Here is a 17,168-nt window from a genome sequence, read left to right on the forward strand (position 1 = left end):
GTACCACCAGCATGTATTAATCTAAGCATTATATATATATAAGTCTTGCTGTAGCAGATGATTTTTGAGTGCTGGTGGTGTGCTTACTACCGATAAAGATTTGGCTTAGATAAAAAGAGACAGTGTGGTGAAGTGGAGAGCCAGGTGGGGTGGGCTAGATAGCAGAAGACTGAGCTTCTAGTACAGTGAGGGCTCATGCTTAGTAGTGGAGCCAGCACGGTGAGCCCAGTGAGGAGAGGCCGTGGGGTGAAAAGGGAGGCCTTTGAGTAGTCAGGTTTGCTTTTCTTTCACTTTTTTCCCATGATGAAATGAATAAGGGTGACCATTGCCCTTTAAAATGATTTACATATTAGTTGAGCATGGTGGCGCACGTTTGTAATCCCCGTGCTTGGGACGCTGAGACAGGAGGATCGTGGTTCGCAGCCAGCCTCAGCTACTTAGTGAGGCTCTCGGCAACTGAGTGAGACCCTGTTTCCAAATAAAATAGAAAATAGGTCTGGGAGTGTAGCCCAGAGATAGGAAAGCCCCTGGGTTCCACATCCTGAACCACACACACAAAAAAATCAATAAAATGATTTAGATATTAAAGGTCCCTTTGGGGGAGGTTATTGTCACTATATATTATGTTCTCCCAGTGTGGTGCAAATACAATTAACTTGTTAAGCAGATTTTTGGCAATACATCTTTTAGTCAATTTCTCGTGTTTATAGAGTTCAGAATTCACAACCTCTTTCCATTACTAAGTAAAGAAAATTGGGTTTTATGAGTAGCTCCTCTCCATTTCAAGGAAATACTCAGCAGAAGCACAGAAGTCTTCCCGATAACTTCTGACCAGCACTTATTGTTGTTGCTTTTGTTGTTTTGAACTAGGATTCTGTGGGTGTTTGCTGTATACCAAAATAACTTCACAGAGCTTTCCATTTAACTATAAGTCTGTACTATATCCATCTGTCTTTTACTCCATTCTTGTCTTATTCAGACATGTTCCAAAGTCCAAGCCTTTCCCGGTAGTAAGTCTTCGTTCAACCTCCAGGCTGCACCCCCTAGCCTTATTCTGTTTTACTCTGAGAGTCTGGCTAGTTTGATGAGAGTTACTGTTTGCTGAGTCTGTTCTCAACTTGACAGTCCTCCTGTCTCAGCCTCCCAAGTACTGAGATTACAAGCATGGACTACCACTTGGATCCTCTTCTCATGTTTTACTCCATCCTTACCTCCTCATCTAGTAATATCTACGCCTTTTCTCTATACCATTTATAATACCTTCCTTGTGTTCCCACTTTATTCACAATTTCTCCACTTTTTTTGTCTTCAAGATTAAATTACTTTTCACTTCTCTTGTCCTTAAAAGATGTTTGTCTTCCCAAATACTACTCAACATTGTGGCCTGCAGTCTCATGAAACCTCTTCTTTTCTAGGCCTGTGACCTTGTAGCAACCTCCAACCTTGCTTTGTTTTGTTGGTAAACCTGTATCAGAGTGTCCTAGAATTCTTCAAGAACTTTGAAACTTAGCTGTCACCTTTCTTTCCTGATGAGTTTATGTGATGTCTTAGGCCACCCACACCTCTAACCTGGCTTCCCAGTTCCTCCTCCTCTGATATCCTACTTGATCAACTCTTGGGTGTACTGTGAGCCCCTAGTCATTAGCTAAGTGGAGCTGTACATTCTCAGATCTTCCCATTCTAATTCAAGTTTCAAGTCCTTGCTCACGCTTCTCTCACTTCATTGAGACCACTGTTTTAATCCTTCCTTTTCTTAAATCATGTGCATTCTGGTCACATACCCTTAGCTCGTAAAGGTTAGACTTTCTGCAAGTACTGGGAATGAAACTGGGGCATTCTACCTCTGAGCTACACCCCAGTCCTATTTTTTATTCTTTATTTTGAAACAGGGTCTCACTGAATTGCAAAGGGCCTCACTAAGTAGTGGAGGCTGTCCTCTAACCATGATACTCCTGTCTCAGCCTCCCAAATGCTGTGATTACAAGTGTGTGTCACCACACCCAGCTTTGCAAGTTACTCTTTTTAAAAATTATTTATTTATTTATTTATTTATTTATTTATTTATTTTTGGTGATATTTGGGTTCCTGGAAACCCTTCTACCTCTGGGCTACACTCCCAGACCTATTTTACATTTTATTTGGAAACAGGATCTCAGTAAGTTGCTGAGAGCCTCACTAACTAACTAGCTGAGGCTGGCTTCGATCCTGCGCGATGCTCCTTTCTCAGCCTCCCAAGCGTGGGGATTACAAGCATGCGCCACCACAGCTGGCTTTATTTTGCATTTTATTTAGGGGTACTTTGTCAAGGATGCTATGTCTTAACTCTTTTGGGTTCTTAACAATTCCCTCTAGTTATTTTAAACTCTTATTCCTTCCCTTTGACTTAGAAATATATCCTAAATGTATAGTTTTTCCCTTCGTATTTTCCTATGTATTTCCCACACATATGCCTTTGTCCTGTAAGATGAAGGCCTTTTATAGTCCCAGCTTTTCAGCCTGTCTGGGTAACCATATACCTTGATTGTCCAAAATAATCCCAGTTTCTTCCTGTCTGTTTAGGGCTCCTTTTTACTTTCAAAATTCTCTTTCAGCCCCCCTCTCTTTTGCGATATTAGGGAATGTACCCAGGGGTATTACACTTTCTGAGCTACACCCACAGCCCTGTTTTATTTTTTATTTTGAAACAGGTTCTCATACATACTCGACAGTATATAAGTATAATCCCAGAAGTTGGCAGTTTAACTCTGCTCGGAGAGAATTAGTACACATTTCCCAGAGGAGTACATTCGAGCTGTATCTTCAGGAGTTTGCCACGTAGGCTGGGTAGAGTTCCCATAGAAGAAGGAGTTGTACAGAGGATAAACTTGTGAAATAGTCTGGTGTCTTACCACCACTGAGAAAATAACTGGTGACACTGGGCAGAGTGGCGGGGCCTGGGAGGTGGGTCTGTGCCAGACGCCAAGAGCTTTACAGCCAAGTGTGGGTTGGATCTTACACTCTGAGTGTCTTAGAAGCTAGAGGGGTTTGGATTAATGAGATGCATCACATTGCTTGTACAGGGTCCTCTGGAAGACCTTATATCAGCCAAACCTAACTTTATTTTCTCCAGAAAATTCTGTGGATGTGAGGTATCTTTTGGAAGGTGGATGTGGTACCCTTGTGTACACAGCATCCTTCACTGCTGCCTCCCACTGCGGCCAATAAGGCCATTTTACCTGCCACTTATGTGAAATTTTGGTGGGGAGGGACACTCGGGACAGAATCCAGGGGCCTTCTTCCTCTGAGCTACTCTCTCAGCCTGATTTAATTTTTTAATCGGAAATAATCTTACCGAGTTATAGAGGACCTTGCTAAATTGCTGGGATTGGCCTCGAACCTGTGATCCTCCTGTCTCAGCCTCCCAAATACTGGGATTATAGGCATGTACTACCATGCCTGGCTGTGAAATTTTCATGTACATTTATTTCTTTACTTATCTTCGGCTCTTTCTCTCTTTCTCTTCTAGAGCAGATTCTTTCTCATCTTGCCCTAACCAGTGCTTGACGCATAGTAGGTACATATCTTTATTGGATGAGTGCATGGACTATTCTGTCTCTAATATCTTAAATGTTAATATTCCACCCTATGATTTAATCTTTTTCCTTGTATTGCCCCGTATACACATTGTCTTTTTTATGTTTCTTTCCAGCACCTTGACCATTCTGCCTCTGTTATCCTGGAATATGCTAGTCTTCTGCTATTACCTCCTTTTCTAACTAGCTTAGATTCCATTGTCCATTATTTTAGCAATATTCTTGCAAACGTTTACTTCTTCAATGCTCTATTTTCCACTGTATTTTTTTACCTGTCAAAATCTTTACTTTGTCTCAATAGTTTCCTTTGCATAAGATGAAAGCAGTGTTTTGCAAAAGTAATTCCGTTGATATAAATCAGTGTGGCATAAGGATGAGCCTCTGCTTTAGCTTCAGCGTCTAGGGAAAGGCACCATCATTTTCTAACAGACATTTGCTAAGGCTTACATAGGAGAAAACTCATACTGTGTTTTCTGTTAAGAATTTGGGATGAAGATGTTTTATGTTGCCAGTTACAGGTAGTTTCACATTTATTAATGGAGTTAAGTTTCTCTTAAGATACTGAAAAACCCAATCTAAAGCTTTCCCTGGTGGATTGTGAGGAGTTGGACCCAATATGATTAAGGGCAAATTGCTCCTTTTCCCCCGAGCGCTTCTTTTGTCAGTAGGGCTTGCAATTCTCTGGGCTAATTTCTCTGCACTTCCATTTATTGTTTACTCTCTTTTTCCTACCTTGTCATACCATTAATCTTTTAAATTGTGAAATATACTGCATATATGAAAGTGCATACAAGTGGTATGACTTAAATACATACTGACAAGTGCAGATCTGTTTAAACAATGACTAGGCAAAACATAGAATGTAGTCTTGTCCTACTCTCTGGTGTGTTCCTCCCTGAATATACGCCTACCTCCCCTGCCTTACCTCTGGAGTTAACCACTCTCCCCAATTTTAAGACCGTCACTTTCTTTGTTGTTTGTAGTTTTAAAAACTAGGTATGAGTTGGAATGATGGCACATGCCTGTAAACCCAGTACTTGGAAGACTAAGACAAGAGGATCGCAGGTTTGAGGACAGCCTCAGGAACATGAGGAGACTCTCAGAAAACCCGAGACCCTGTTTCAAAATAAAAATTAAAAAATAAAACAGGGCAAGGGGTATAGGTAGCCTGGAGGTAGAATGCCCCTGGGTTCAATTTCTCCCCCAACCCCACACATGAACTATTCCTTCTTACCAGAACTATTATCTCAGTACTTGGGAGACTTAGATTGGAGGATGGCAGGTTTGAGGCCAGTGCACATTTAGTGAGACCCTTGTTTCAAAGTAAAAACTAAAATGGGGCTGGGGTGTAGCTCAGAGGTAGAATGCCTCTGAGTTTAGTTCTTAGTACCACCACCACTACAACCACCACCACATTATTCTGTTATAGTAAACTTTTCTGAAGTGGAATTGCTGGGATTATTTATTCTTGCTAGATTTTGTCTATTTTTTGGACCCAGGAACATTCTACCTCTGAGCTACACCCCCAGCTCAATTTTTTTAAAATTTTATTTGGAAACAGAGTCTCACTGAGTTGCAAAGGGCTTCACTAAGTAGCTGAAGCTGTCCACAAACCACGATCATCCTGTTTCAGCCTCCCAAATGCTGGGATTCCAGGTGTGTGCCACCATACCCAGCTAGATTTTGTTCATTTAACACAGAAGCACAGATTAAAAAAATAATAAGATTATGCCATTTTTTTTTTCATACCAGCACTATGGGAGAATTTCTACCACACTTACTGTTGATTACTCGTGTGTGTGTGTGTGTGTGTGTGTGTGTGTGTGTTGTTTAAACTTTAAAGTTTCTGTAATGGTGCCACCCCAGAACTGTAACAGAACCCCCATTGGGTGCCGAAACTGTACCGGTGTGAGATGGAGTCATGGGTTCTTGTTCTTAGCTATTTTTAGAAAAGAATAGCCAAAACTATGCGTGTAATCTTAAGCAATTTTTATTATTACAGAGGCAGAAAGGGGATAGAAATGATAAAACACTGCATCAGAGAGTGACGTAGTGGGTGACTTGAAAATAAGACCCTGAAGTTTTTGATACCGAACAGTTCTTGTAAAGATGATTACCTCTCATCATCTTTGCTTAACCAGTAGTTCTCCTGACCTGACTAGGTGTAGATCCTGTCCAGTAACTCTATGCAAGCACCTTTTTTCTTTTGATTATGGGGATTTCTTGCTCTACCAAAAGCCTTCTTCCTGCCTTGATGCAGTTGTAGGCCAAGTCTTTAAGACCTGAATGTGTTACTTGCTTAACAAAGTCAGGGGTCATTTGATATCTGCCCTGTGCCATCCTGCCACATCCCTGGGGGATTTTAGCTTATCTGCTAGAAATTAATTATTATGCAAACTTGTCTTTTAAAATATGAATGTTCTAGGTCCCAACTCTCTTTTGGTGAGGGAACTCTGCATTACAGCTATTGGCCTGAGAGCCTGGCAGCAAGCAGGCTCTAACTACTTTTTCTGTATTTTGGAATTAGAATTAGTACCAGAGCAATTTTCCAATATATTTTGAAATTAGTACCAAATCCATTTCCCAGTACCGGCACATTTCCACATTTGCATATTGAAAAAAAAGTAATAAAACTATTTTAAAATATGGGTTAACTTTATGTCATTTAGGTACATGCCATGAATCAACATATTTCACTATGTTAAATATACTTATATATGTTTACTAACTCTTTATATTCATGTGGGGTGACTGAATTTCATATATATTAGGTGTTAGTTACCATTTTCTTTCTTTATTCTGGTTCTGGGGATCGAACCCAGGGGCTTTCTACCTTTTGAGCTACACTTTCCGCCCCCCCCCCCTTTTTTTTAAATTTTGAAACAAGATCTCACTCAATTACAGAGGGCCTTGCTAAATTGGTGAGGCAGGTTGAGAACCCCTTGATTATTCTTCTTCAGCCTCCCAAGTATTGGGATTACAGGTGTGCATCACAACACCTGGTTTACCACTTTTGTTTTTAAATACAAATAATTTTGGTCTTTTATTTTTAATCTAAAAATGTCATAGCTGTATAACTTTTTGGCCCTAAACTCATACATTTCCTGTAAGTGGAATAATTTTATTTCTCATGTATGTGAAATGTTTATTAAAATACCATTGATAAGTCTTTGTTTTTCTTTCAAGTTGGCCTTTGCCAGAGTTTGATCCAAGCCAGATTCGACTGATTGTTTATCAAGACTGTGAAAGAAGAGGGAGAAATGTCTTATTTGACTCCAGCGTTAAGAGAAAAAATGAGGACACATCAGTATCAGTGAGTATCATTGATTTGAAATTGAATGAGTATTTTAATAATTGAAGAGTGAGTAGATTTCAGTTATGGTTCTTTCATTTGTCAGTATAAAACATCTTAACATATTATTTAGAATTCAGAATCCTGATTCTGAGATTTTTAAAAAACATGTGCATTACTTGCCATTAATCTAACCAGATACTCTTTTAGTTTGGATGCATTTCCTTAGATGATTATATGTTAGATATGATAGAGCTACTGGAATCTTTATAGTTGATCAGGTCTAAACCTCCCATTTTGCAGTTGTGGAAAATGAGTCCTAGAGAAGTGAAACTCTGTGTCTGAAGGTGCAAAGGAACTTAATTCTCTTGCCCTTAGAACATTTTCTTTTCCCTAAAGTGGAGGTAGCGCAGTGTTTGTTCTTCTAACTTTCAATGCCATATTTAGAATAGGTTGTAACCAGCTCAGCAAGTACACGGACCTTCACTTGGTTTACTAGGAAAACCTGGGTAATGTTACTGCCATTACACTTTCAGGCATAAAGACAGAGCTTTCTAGGCATGTGAGCAGGACGTAGAGGCCTGGAATTGCGTTCCCTCCTCTCCCTTAGGTTGATATTATTCAGTAGCATTTCAGAGACCTCCTGAAAACAAAACATGATCGGGAAAGCTTTTCCTATCACTAGAACTGGTTATTTATTTAATTTACTTTCTTTTTTCCAGTACTGGGGATTGAACCCACGGACATTCTACCCCCAACACTCCCAGCCTTATTTCTTCTTTATTTTTTAATTTTTTTTGTTTGTTTGTTTGTTTGTTTTTGGTGGTACTGGGGATGGAACCCTTCTTCTTCCAGGTTCCACTCCCAGACACCTATTTTTTATATTTTTATTTGGAAACAGGGTTTGGCTTTGAACCTGTGCGATCCTTCTGTCCCTGCCTCCCAAGCTCGGGGATTACAAGCTTGCCCCGCCCCCCCCCTCTTGTTCTTTATTTTAAAACAAGGTCTCATAAGTTGCAGAAGGCCTCACTAAGTAGTTGAGGCTGTTTGTGAACCACAGTCCTCCTGTCTCAGTCTCCCAAGTACTGGGATTACAAATAAACGTTACCACTCCCAGCTTTAGAACTGTTTATTAAAATAGTATTTTCTGAGAATTGAGAGCCTGTATTGGAGATTTGTGTTCTTAAATTTTGAATATGTTGTTCATGGTCTATTATTTAAAACTGCCTTCTTAAGCTGGGCATGGTGGTGCACGCTTGTAATCCTAGCATTCGGGAGGCTGAGAGAAGAGGATCGTGGTTTATGGACAGCCCTAGCTACTGAGTGAGGATCTTTGCAACTCAGTGAGACCCTGTTTCAAAATAAAGAATAAGCTGGGCGTGGTGGCCACGCTTGTAATCCCAGCATTTGTGAGGCTGTGACCTGGAGGATCGCAGGTTCGCGGCCAGCCTCAGCTACTTAGTGAGGCCCTCTGCAACTCAGTGAGATCCGGTTTCAAAATAAAGAATAAAACATAGGGCAGGGGGTGTAGCTTGGAGGTTGAATGCCCCTGGGTTCCATCCCCAGACCTGCAAAAAAAAAATAAAATAAAATAAAAAAATAGGGCTGGGGGTATAGCTCAGAGGTGGAATGCCCCTGGGTGTAATCCCTAGTACTGCAAAAAAACAAAACAAAAACCCAAAAAACAAAAAACCTGTCTTCTTGGTATCTACTACGTGGCATATAGTAGACACTTAACTCATCGTTTAATTATTTTGATTGTCAGACTTTACAGTGTCTCTTTAATTACTAAAAACCTTTCAATTTTCTGGTGCTTTGTTTAGATTGCTTATCCTTTCTCTGAATAAGATCAGACTTTTTTCAGTCTGATGATATAAAAGCATTTATTTGTGTTACTAACCAAGTATCTACAAGATACTAGGCATTTGGAGTTTAGCAGCTTCTGCTCTCTAGGTACCTATAATTAGATACCTTATTAGGGGAGGAAGACACTGAGCAAATAAGCATATAAATCATTCTAACTCGTGATTAAATACTGTGAAGGAAATTTAGAGATTGCTTCTAGGTGCTAACAGAAAGAACCAAATTTCTGCTGGTTTGAGTATGAGATCTTCAGATATACTGTAAAGGTAAAATTAAGCTGAAATTTGGAAAAGGCATGCAACCAGGACTGAATATTTCTGGTAGTAAGACTAGCAAATGCAAAGTCTACAAAGTAACCGGAACATGGTGCCTTTAGAGAATTATGTTAAGGCCAGTTTGCTGGAATGGTAGTAAACAGTATGAAAAGTAGCCAGAGGTGGGGCAGGATTCAAAGTATCAGAGGCTTGCCGGGTGCGGTGGCGCACGCTTGTAATTCCCAGGGCTTGGGAGGCGGAGACAGGAGGATCGCGCAGGTTCGAAGCCAGCCGCGCGCGCTGGCTTAGGAGACCCTGTTTCCAAAAATGAAAATGTAAAAATAGGTCTGGGAGTGTAGCCCGGAGGTAGAAGGGCTTCCAGGAACCCCAGTACCACCAAAAAAAAAAAAAAACCAAAACAACAACAACAAAAAAACAAAGTATCAGAGGCTTGTAGGTATCTTGAAGACAACTGCCTTACATTTAACAACCCTTGGGGTGCTGTGTGTACAGTAGTTGGGTGTGCAGATGAGGGAGTAGAAAATTTTTGTTGAATTGATTACCTTTTGGCTTGAATAGCTAAGTGGTGAGATCCCCAAGAGTCATAGGACTGGACGTGGTCAGAGATGGGCGTGGTGATGTGCATCTGTAATCCCAGACTTTGGGAGGCAGAGATAGGAGGATTGCAGGTTCAAGGATAGCTTCAGCAGCTTGACCCTACCCAACTTATCAAGATCTCAGTTTCAAAATAAAAAGTAAAAGGGCTGGGGGTGTAGCTCAAAGGTAGAGTACCTCCAGGTTCAATATCAGTACCATACAAATAAAATGATAAAATAAAATATGCCTGGTGGTGTAGATTAAAGGTAGAATACCCCCAGGTTCAATCCCCAGCACCACACAAAATAATAAAATAAAATGGCTGGGGGTGTAGCTCAAAGGTAGAATGCGCCTGGATTTGGTCCCCTGTACCAAGCAAAACAAAAACCTGAAGGTTATCAGAGATTTAAAATCTGAGACTAACTTTGTACACTGGGATAAGCTTATCTTCTTTGTATTTAAGTTGCTGAAAGCGAAACAGAACTTTGCTCAGGCTGACAGGTTGACACTGATTGATTAGTGTTACTAATTTTTAGCAGACATTTGTTAAGGTTTTTCTCTGTACTTCTGTATCGCATTGAGTCGTAGCATGGGATTCTCTTTACGATTTCTCTTTGTTAATGCTGTTCATGTATCTTAACAGCCTTGCTAAGGCTTACTCGTGCTATCTGTCTTTGAATGCTCCTGCCTACCTTTTCTGGGGTTAGTATGCTTTGTTAGTCTCCATGGTCTTCCCTCCTGCAGATGCCTGCCCTCTTCCCTCCCAGGTGGCTTTTTTCTTTGTCTCTCAAGTGTTCACAAGTGACTTTACTCACACCAACAAAGCAGTTATTTTTTCTTTTCTTTTCTCCTCCTCATGTGTCTTAGTTCTGGCAGCTATAACAAAATGCTGTAGACTAGGTCGCACACACAGCGGGCTTTCAGTCCTCACTGAAGGGTCTGGAGGCTGACTGGCTCAGAGCGGGTGCCAGCATGGGCCCCTTCTGTCAGAGCCCCCCAGGCTATGGACTGTGACTGTCTTGTGCCCTCATGGTGTAGAGAGAGAGCCAAGGACTTCTCTGGATTCCTTTTATATAATGGTGCTAATCTCATTTATGGGGGCTCCACCCTCATGACCTAATCATGCCCGAGTCTCCACCTCATAATACTATCAAAATTGGGGGTTAGGATTTTTTTTTTTTTTTTTTTTTTTTTGTGGTACTGGGGATGGAACCCTTCTACCTCTGGGTTACACTCCCAGACTTATTTTATATTATTATTTGGAAACAGGGTCTCTTAAGCCAGCGAGGCAGGCTTCGAATCTGCGCGATCCTCCTGTCTCCATCTCCCAAGAGCGGGGATTACAAGTGTGTGCCACCATGCCCGGCTGGGGGTTAGGATTTTAACCTATGAATTTGGAATTCAGTCCACAATCTCATGCTTCTCGCTCTTTGTCTCTTTCTGCCCTTCTTTGTCTCTTGTCAGTATCTCTTTACGTCTCTTTGTTTCTCTGTCAGGCTATACTAACTGATAACATAGTATGTCTGATTTGGGCTTCCCTCTCACCTTAGTTTCTCTTTTTGATCTGTGATCTCCTTTGTGTGATTGTCTCTTCTCTGTCTCTCCGTGTCTCAGTAGTATTCTGTCTGTTGGCTCTATTCCAATACTATTCACTTATTATTCAACTCTTTGAAAACTTCCTGTAAACTTATTATTATTATTTTTTGTCTTTTTTTTTTCATCCGCAGTACTGGGGATGGAACCCAGGGACATTCTACCACCCCAGCCATATGTTTTTATTCTTTATTTTGAAATAGGGTCTCACTAAGTTGCAAAGGTCCAGTCACTAAGTAGCTGAGGCTGGCTGCGAACCGTGATCCTTCTGTCTCAGCCTCCCAAATGTTGGGATTATAAGCGTGTGCCACCATGCCTGGCTCTCTTTTTCTTTCTTAAAACTTTAACTCATCAGTGGTCAGAAAACACACAGCCTTGAATACCAGTATTCTACATCCCATGTGCTAGCCTCTTAGTTGAAATTTTGTTCTTCAAGATTCATTTTATTCACAATTTTATGAATCTTTTCTGATTTCCTCTTGTTATATTTTTTCTCTATCAGAATTCCTAGCTGGGCGTGGTGGTGCACGCTTATAATTCCAGCATTTGGGAGGCTGAGACAGGAGGGTTAGCAGACAGCTTCAGCTACTTAGGCCCTCTGCAACTCAGTGAGACCCTGTTTCAAAATAAAGAGTAAAAAATAACACTGGAGGTGTAGTTCAAAATAGAATGCCCCTGGGTTCCATCCCCAGTACCGCCAAAAAAAAAAAAAAAAAAAAAAAAAAGCTCATAAGCCTTTGTTCATTTGCACAGCCATCTATGTCATGGCTATGTATATTACTAGATTAGGAAAAATATGCCAGGTGTGGTGGCTGAGACAGGAGGATCGCACAGGTTCAAAGCCAGCCTCAGCTACTTAGGCTCTCAGCAACTTAGTGAGACCCTGTTTCAAATAAATTATCAAAAATAGGGCTGAGGGTGTAGCCCGGAGGTAGAAAGCTCCTGGGTTTCACCCCCAGTACCACACACACACACAAAAAGAAAAATATTAACATAAAAATTTTGTCCTATTTCCATTGTTTTCTAAAGTATATGCTAACTCACATTTGATAAGTGGTCAGGACATATTAATCAATTATAAATTATGTTAGGAAGTTTATTATTAAAATCTTCTAGTTACTTTCATGAAGATTTTTTTTATGTTAGCTGAGTTTGGTGGTGCATGCCTGTAATCCCAGTACTTAATTGGCAGCCTGAGGCAGGAGGATACCAGGTTCATTCATGGCTAGCAACTTGGCGATGTCCTCCACAATTTAGCAAGATCCTGCTTTAAAATAAAGAACAAAATGGGGCAGGATGTGTAGCTAAGAGGTAGAACGTTCCTGGGTTCTATCTCCAGTAAGCCCACCCTACGCACACACACTAAGTGCTCACGAGGCGCTGAGCAGGGCGCTGGTGGTGATTAATGTGATCAGTGCAGTCTGTTCACAGATGGAGTACCACAGTGGATCTCACCAAGTTGTAGAATTTGTATATGATACTATTAAAGTATATAAAACTCAAAATAAAATACTTTGGTTAGTTAAAAGCCACTTATAAGAAAGAACTAGGATTAAATTGTTTTGTCCATATGATTTATAAAAAATGTGGATGAAAGTTTGTATTGTTGAAAATATTATTATGAATTAAAAATGTCAAGGCAAGCTTATTTGCTTTACTCTGTTCTCTTTACCAAAAAGAAATTAACCTTTTTTTCCATTTGAAAGTAGCTATAAGTTTCTTAGGAAGATAAAATGAATCTGAATCTGAATTTTAGATTATATTTAAAAGTTATATAGTATGAGTAGAAGACAGTAATATGTATGTATGTATGTATGTATGTATGTATGTATGTATGTATGTATTTTTTTTTTTCGGGTCTGGGGATGGGACCCAGGGGCATTCAACTTCCAAGCTACACCCCCTGCCCTATTTTTTATTCTTTATTTTGAAACCAGGTCTCACTGAGTTGCAGAGGGCCTCACTAAGTAGCTGAGGCTGTCTGCGAACTGCGATCCTCCAGTCTCGGCCTCCCAAATGCTGGGAGTACAAGCGTGCACCACCACGCCCGGCTGACATTAATATCTGAACTTAGTAAGTTTGTTTTATTTTTTTGTTTTTTTGTTTTTTTGGTGGTACTGGGGTGGAACCCAGAGGCTTTCTACCTCTGGGCTATGCTCCCAGACCTATTTTATACTTTATTTGGAAATAGGGTCTCACTAAGTTGCTGAGAGCCTAAGTAGCTGAGGCTGGCTTCGAACCTGTGTGATCCTCCTGTCTCAGCCTCCCAAGCACGGGGATTACAAGCGTGCACCACCACGCCTGGCAAACTTAGTAAATTTAAATGTAATTGAATCAACACCAAATACTGAAGTTGCATCAGCATTAAATAATAACCCTTGCAAAACTTTTTTTATTTTATTTTATTTTGGTGGTGGTATTTGGGATCAAACCCAGGGGCATTCTACTTCTGAGCTACACTTCCAGCTCTATCTTCCTTTTTTTTTTTTTTTAACAGGCTCTCACTAGGTTTCTGAGAGTCTCATTAAGTGTCTGAGGCTGACCTCAAGCCTGTGTACCACTGCTCTCTTCTTCTTTTTACTTTGAGATGGGATCTTGCTAAGTTTCTGAGAGCCTTGCTAAGAATGGTCTCAAAACTCCCATCCTTCTGTCTCAGCCTACCAAGTGCTGGAATTGTAGGTGTACATTACCACGCCCAGCTTAGACACGATATTAAGATTGTTACTTGGGATTATTTCATTGTTGGCCTTTCCAAAGGTTTTAGTGTTGTTGCTTAAATTTGTATGTGGTCAGAAATCTGGAACATGAATGGAAATAGCACTTGCTGTATTTCAGAAGCTCTGCAGTGATGCCCCAGTTAAAGTCTTTGGGAAATGCTGCCAGCTGAGGCCTGGAGGAGACAGCTCCTCTTCTTTGGACAGTTCTGTCACTCTGCCTTCTGACTCAAAGGACCAGTGTCCCAAGTACCAGGTGAGCCATTGATATCACTTATTCTTTAACTTACAAATACTTTCTGAGTCCCGTTCTAGGGATCTGAGGTATGATAGTAGTCTTTCTGGAGTTTACATTGTAGCTATAGAGACAGATAATTAACAAGTAAGTTCATGAACTTTGAAAAATCTTGGGATAGGAAAAATGCAGAAAATTCTTCATACAAGTAGCAGGACTATTTTTCTCCTTTTTCTTAGTTTATATTTCTTGGTCTACCACAATAACTTATTTTATATACCTTTTTATACTTATCTATGAAGATAAATGTTAGCTAATACAGGTCAGCCATAGTATGTAATGAAAGTATAATTGGAGATATGCACAGTCAAAAATGAACTTTTTTTTGACAGTACTAGGGATTGTACCCAGGGGCATTGTACCTCTGAGCTATAGTCCTATTTTATTTTTATCATTTATTTTGAAATAGGGTATTACTAAATTGTGGAGGGTCGAGAACCTGTGATCCTCCTGTCTCAGCCTTCCAAGTACTGGCATTATAAGTGTGCACCACCACACCCAGCTAATATATTTATTTTGGGTAACATAATTCTTCTTTAGACACACATTTGGGTTAGTACTATGTAAGAGCTTCTCTATAGACTTACTGTGTTTTATATACTTGCGGTTCCATGCTAGGCTACTGTCACCTGGTTTGAATTTATTTGTATCAGCCAAGCTTGCATGAATCTATAACTATTTTTATATTTAATATTAACCAAAATTGAATCATGGGCTTTTAAATTATTTGTAATAAGATGATGGTATTTTGGTGAAAATTTATTCTTAAACTTGATCAGTGATATGTGATATATGAAGGGATTCTGAAATGACTGAAATCCAGCTCTTGGGAGGGTCTACATAGTTCCCTCTGCCTTCCTTTTTTTTCCTTCATAGAAACAGTACTGTAACAGATTCTTAGTGCTTCAGCATGTAACACCACAGAACTTAGGCCATTTTGCAGTTTAGGAAGTACTGTAATGTGTTAAATTGTGCAAACCTGCCTTTTTTCCATATGTTAAATGGTAAAAGTAAATATTAGTAATGTGATCAAGATTGTAGAGATCTGAAGTAGTATGTGATTATAATCCCATTTTGTGTCAGAATCCTCAGTGATTTTCTTTCTTTCCTTTTTTTGTAGTACTAGGGATTGAACCCAGAGGTATTCTACCTCTGAACTACACTCTGTATGTTATTTTATTTTATTTATTTATTTTTTTGTGGTACTGGGGATTAAACCCAGGAGTGTTCTACCTCTGGGCTACACACTTCCAGACCTATTTTATATTTTATTTGAAACATGCTCTTACTAAGTTGCTGAGAGCCTCACTATGTAGCTGAGGCTGGCTTTGAACCTGTGATCCTTCTTCTGTCTCAACCTCCCAAGTACTGGGTTTCATGTGCCACCACATCTGGCTTATTCTACTCTATTTCTAAAGTGGTGTTCTCAGTTCCCAAAGCTCTGTGTTTTGAAATAAACATTTAATCTGAACCATATTCCAAGAACTAGGAAAGATGCTTCCTGTTAGTAAACTGGGTATAACAAAAATTATTTTTTCTAAACTGGGTATGGTGGCTCATGCTTGTAATCCCAGCATTTGAGAGGCTGAGACCAGAGGATCACAGTTCACAACAGCCTCCGCTATTTAGTGAGGCCCTTTGCAACTCAGTGAGACCCTGTTTCAAAATAAGGAATTAAAAAAAAAAAATCGAGCTGGGGGTGTAGCTCATAGGCAGAATGTCCCTGGGTTCCATCCCAGTACTAAAAAAAAAAATATATATATATATATATTTTTTTTTTCTTAAAATATTATTTATTTTTATTAAAATAAACTTTTTTTGTGTGTGTGCTACTGGGGATGGAACCCCAGGGACATTCTACCTCTGAGCTATACCCTCAGCTCGATTTTTTTTTTTTTTTTTAATTTGAAACAGGACCTCACTAAGTAGCTGAGGCTGGCCACAAACCTATGATACTCCTGTCTCAGCCTCCCACATACTAGGGTTCCATGCCTGTGCCACCATCCCCAGCTTAAAATAAATACCTTACTGAAATGACACTTAAGAACACAGCTTTTTCTGAGATAAAAATAACATTTATTATATAAGAGCATATACATATATATACACACATATGTATATAACATGCAATAGTTGTATATAATAAATGTTTTTTTAAAATAAAGGTGAAAAAATAAAAATATATAGATCTTTCTAACCCAGAGTAATGCAAAGATTCATGATAAGCAATAAACAGGCCAGTGAGTTAAAAAATAATCATATCATGAAGAGAAAAATAGAGTGTATCTGGGTTCTCTGGCTTCTACCTTTAAAATGGGGATTCTCGTCATTATTAGAATTACGAAATATTTAAGAAAACTAATAACTCATTATTTTCCATGATGGAACAGTTTAATGAAATTTGTGAATAATCCTCATTTACTATTTGAATAGTTATTTAGGTTCTCTTCTTCTTTGGTTTACTATTTAATTATATTAGGTAGGAAATACACGGGGACACTCTCTAGTAGAAGGGTCTTAAATAGTTTTTCTCACATGACAAGAGATCGGAAAGTGTGCTAGATAGGAGTAATTTATGGGCTTCCAGATGTCCAGAGACCCAGCTTCCTGTCTCCCTGCTTAGTCAGAGATCATGTGTTCTTGTTGCTTTATGGTCACCATGTGGCACCGAGTAACTTCCATTTATATCTCCTTGACGCGTTCTGTGTCAGATGAGTATAAATGGGTAGTTCTGAAAACTAGTGCTTTGACCATTAGTCTAACCTGACAGAAAGGAAACCACATCTCCTATCTCAAGTGAGGCTGTGAAATGCAGTTTTCTCAGTTGGGCACATTGGTGCCTTGAGATAAATGAGATTTCAAAAAATAAGTAGAGAATAAACTCTTAAAAGACAGTTTTTTAGTAATATTTACTATGGCATATGAGTAGTATCTAAGTGTGTATTTTTAACTTTTTTTCTGACTCCTGTGAAGTCCAATAATGGAAAG

The 17,168-nt window shown here is 39.5% G+C and overlaps 1 protein-coding gene across 3 annotated transcripts in view; it reads left to right on the forward strand.

Moving 5' to 3' along the window:
• Nucleotides 1-17,168, forward strand: part of FNIP1 (folliculin interacting protein 1) — a gene marked incomplete at both ends in the record, with an annotated part of 88,430 nt that overhangs the window by 31,262 nt on the left and 40,000 nt on the right. For 2 of the 3 annotated variants that reach the window (XM_080699114.1, XM_080699115.1), the window contains 2 exons: nucleotides 6,759-6,885; nucleotides 14,007-14,141. In XM_080699114.1, the coding sequence (XP_080555240.1) occupies nucleotides 6,759-6,885; nucleotides 14,007-14,141 (262 nt within the window). The remainder of the gene's footprint in view (nucleotides 1-6,758; nucleotides 6,886-14,006; nucleotides 14,142-17,168) is intronic. The other variant, XM_080699116.1, reaches the window with a different exon arrangement.

Source organism: Muscardinus avellanarius, assembly GCF_963383645.1.
Source record: "Muscardinus avellanarius genome assembly, chromosome: 7".
NCBI lineage: Eukaryota > Metazoa > Chordata > Mammalia > Rodentia > Gliridae > Muscardinus > Muscardinus avellanarius.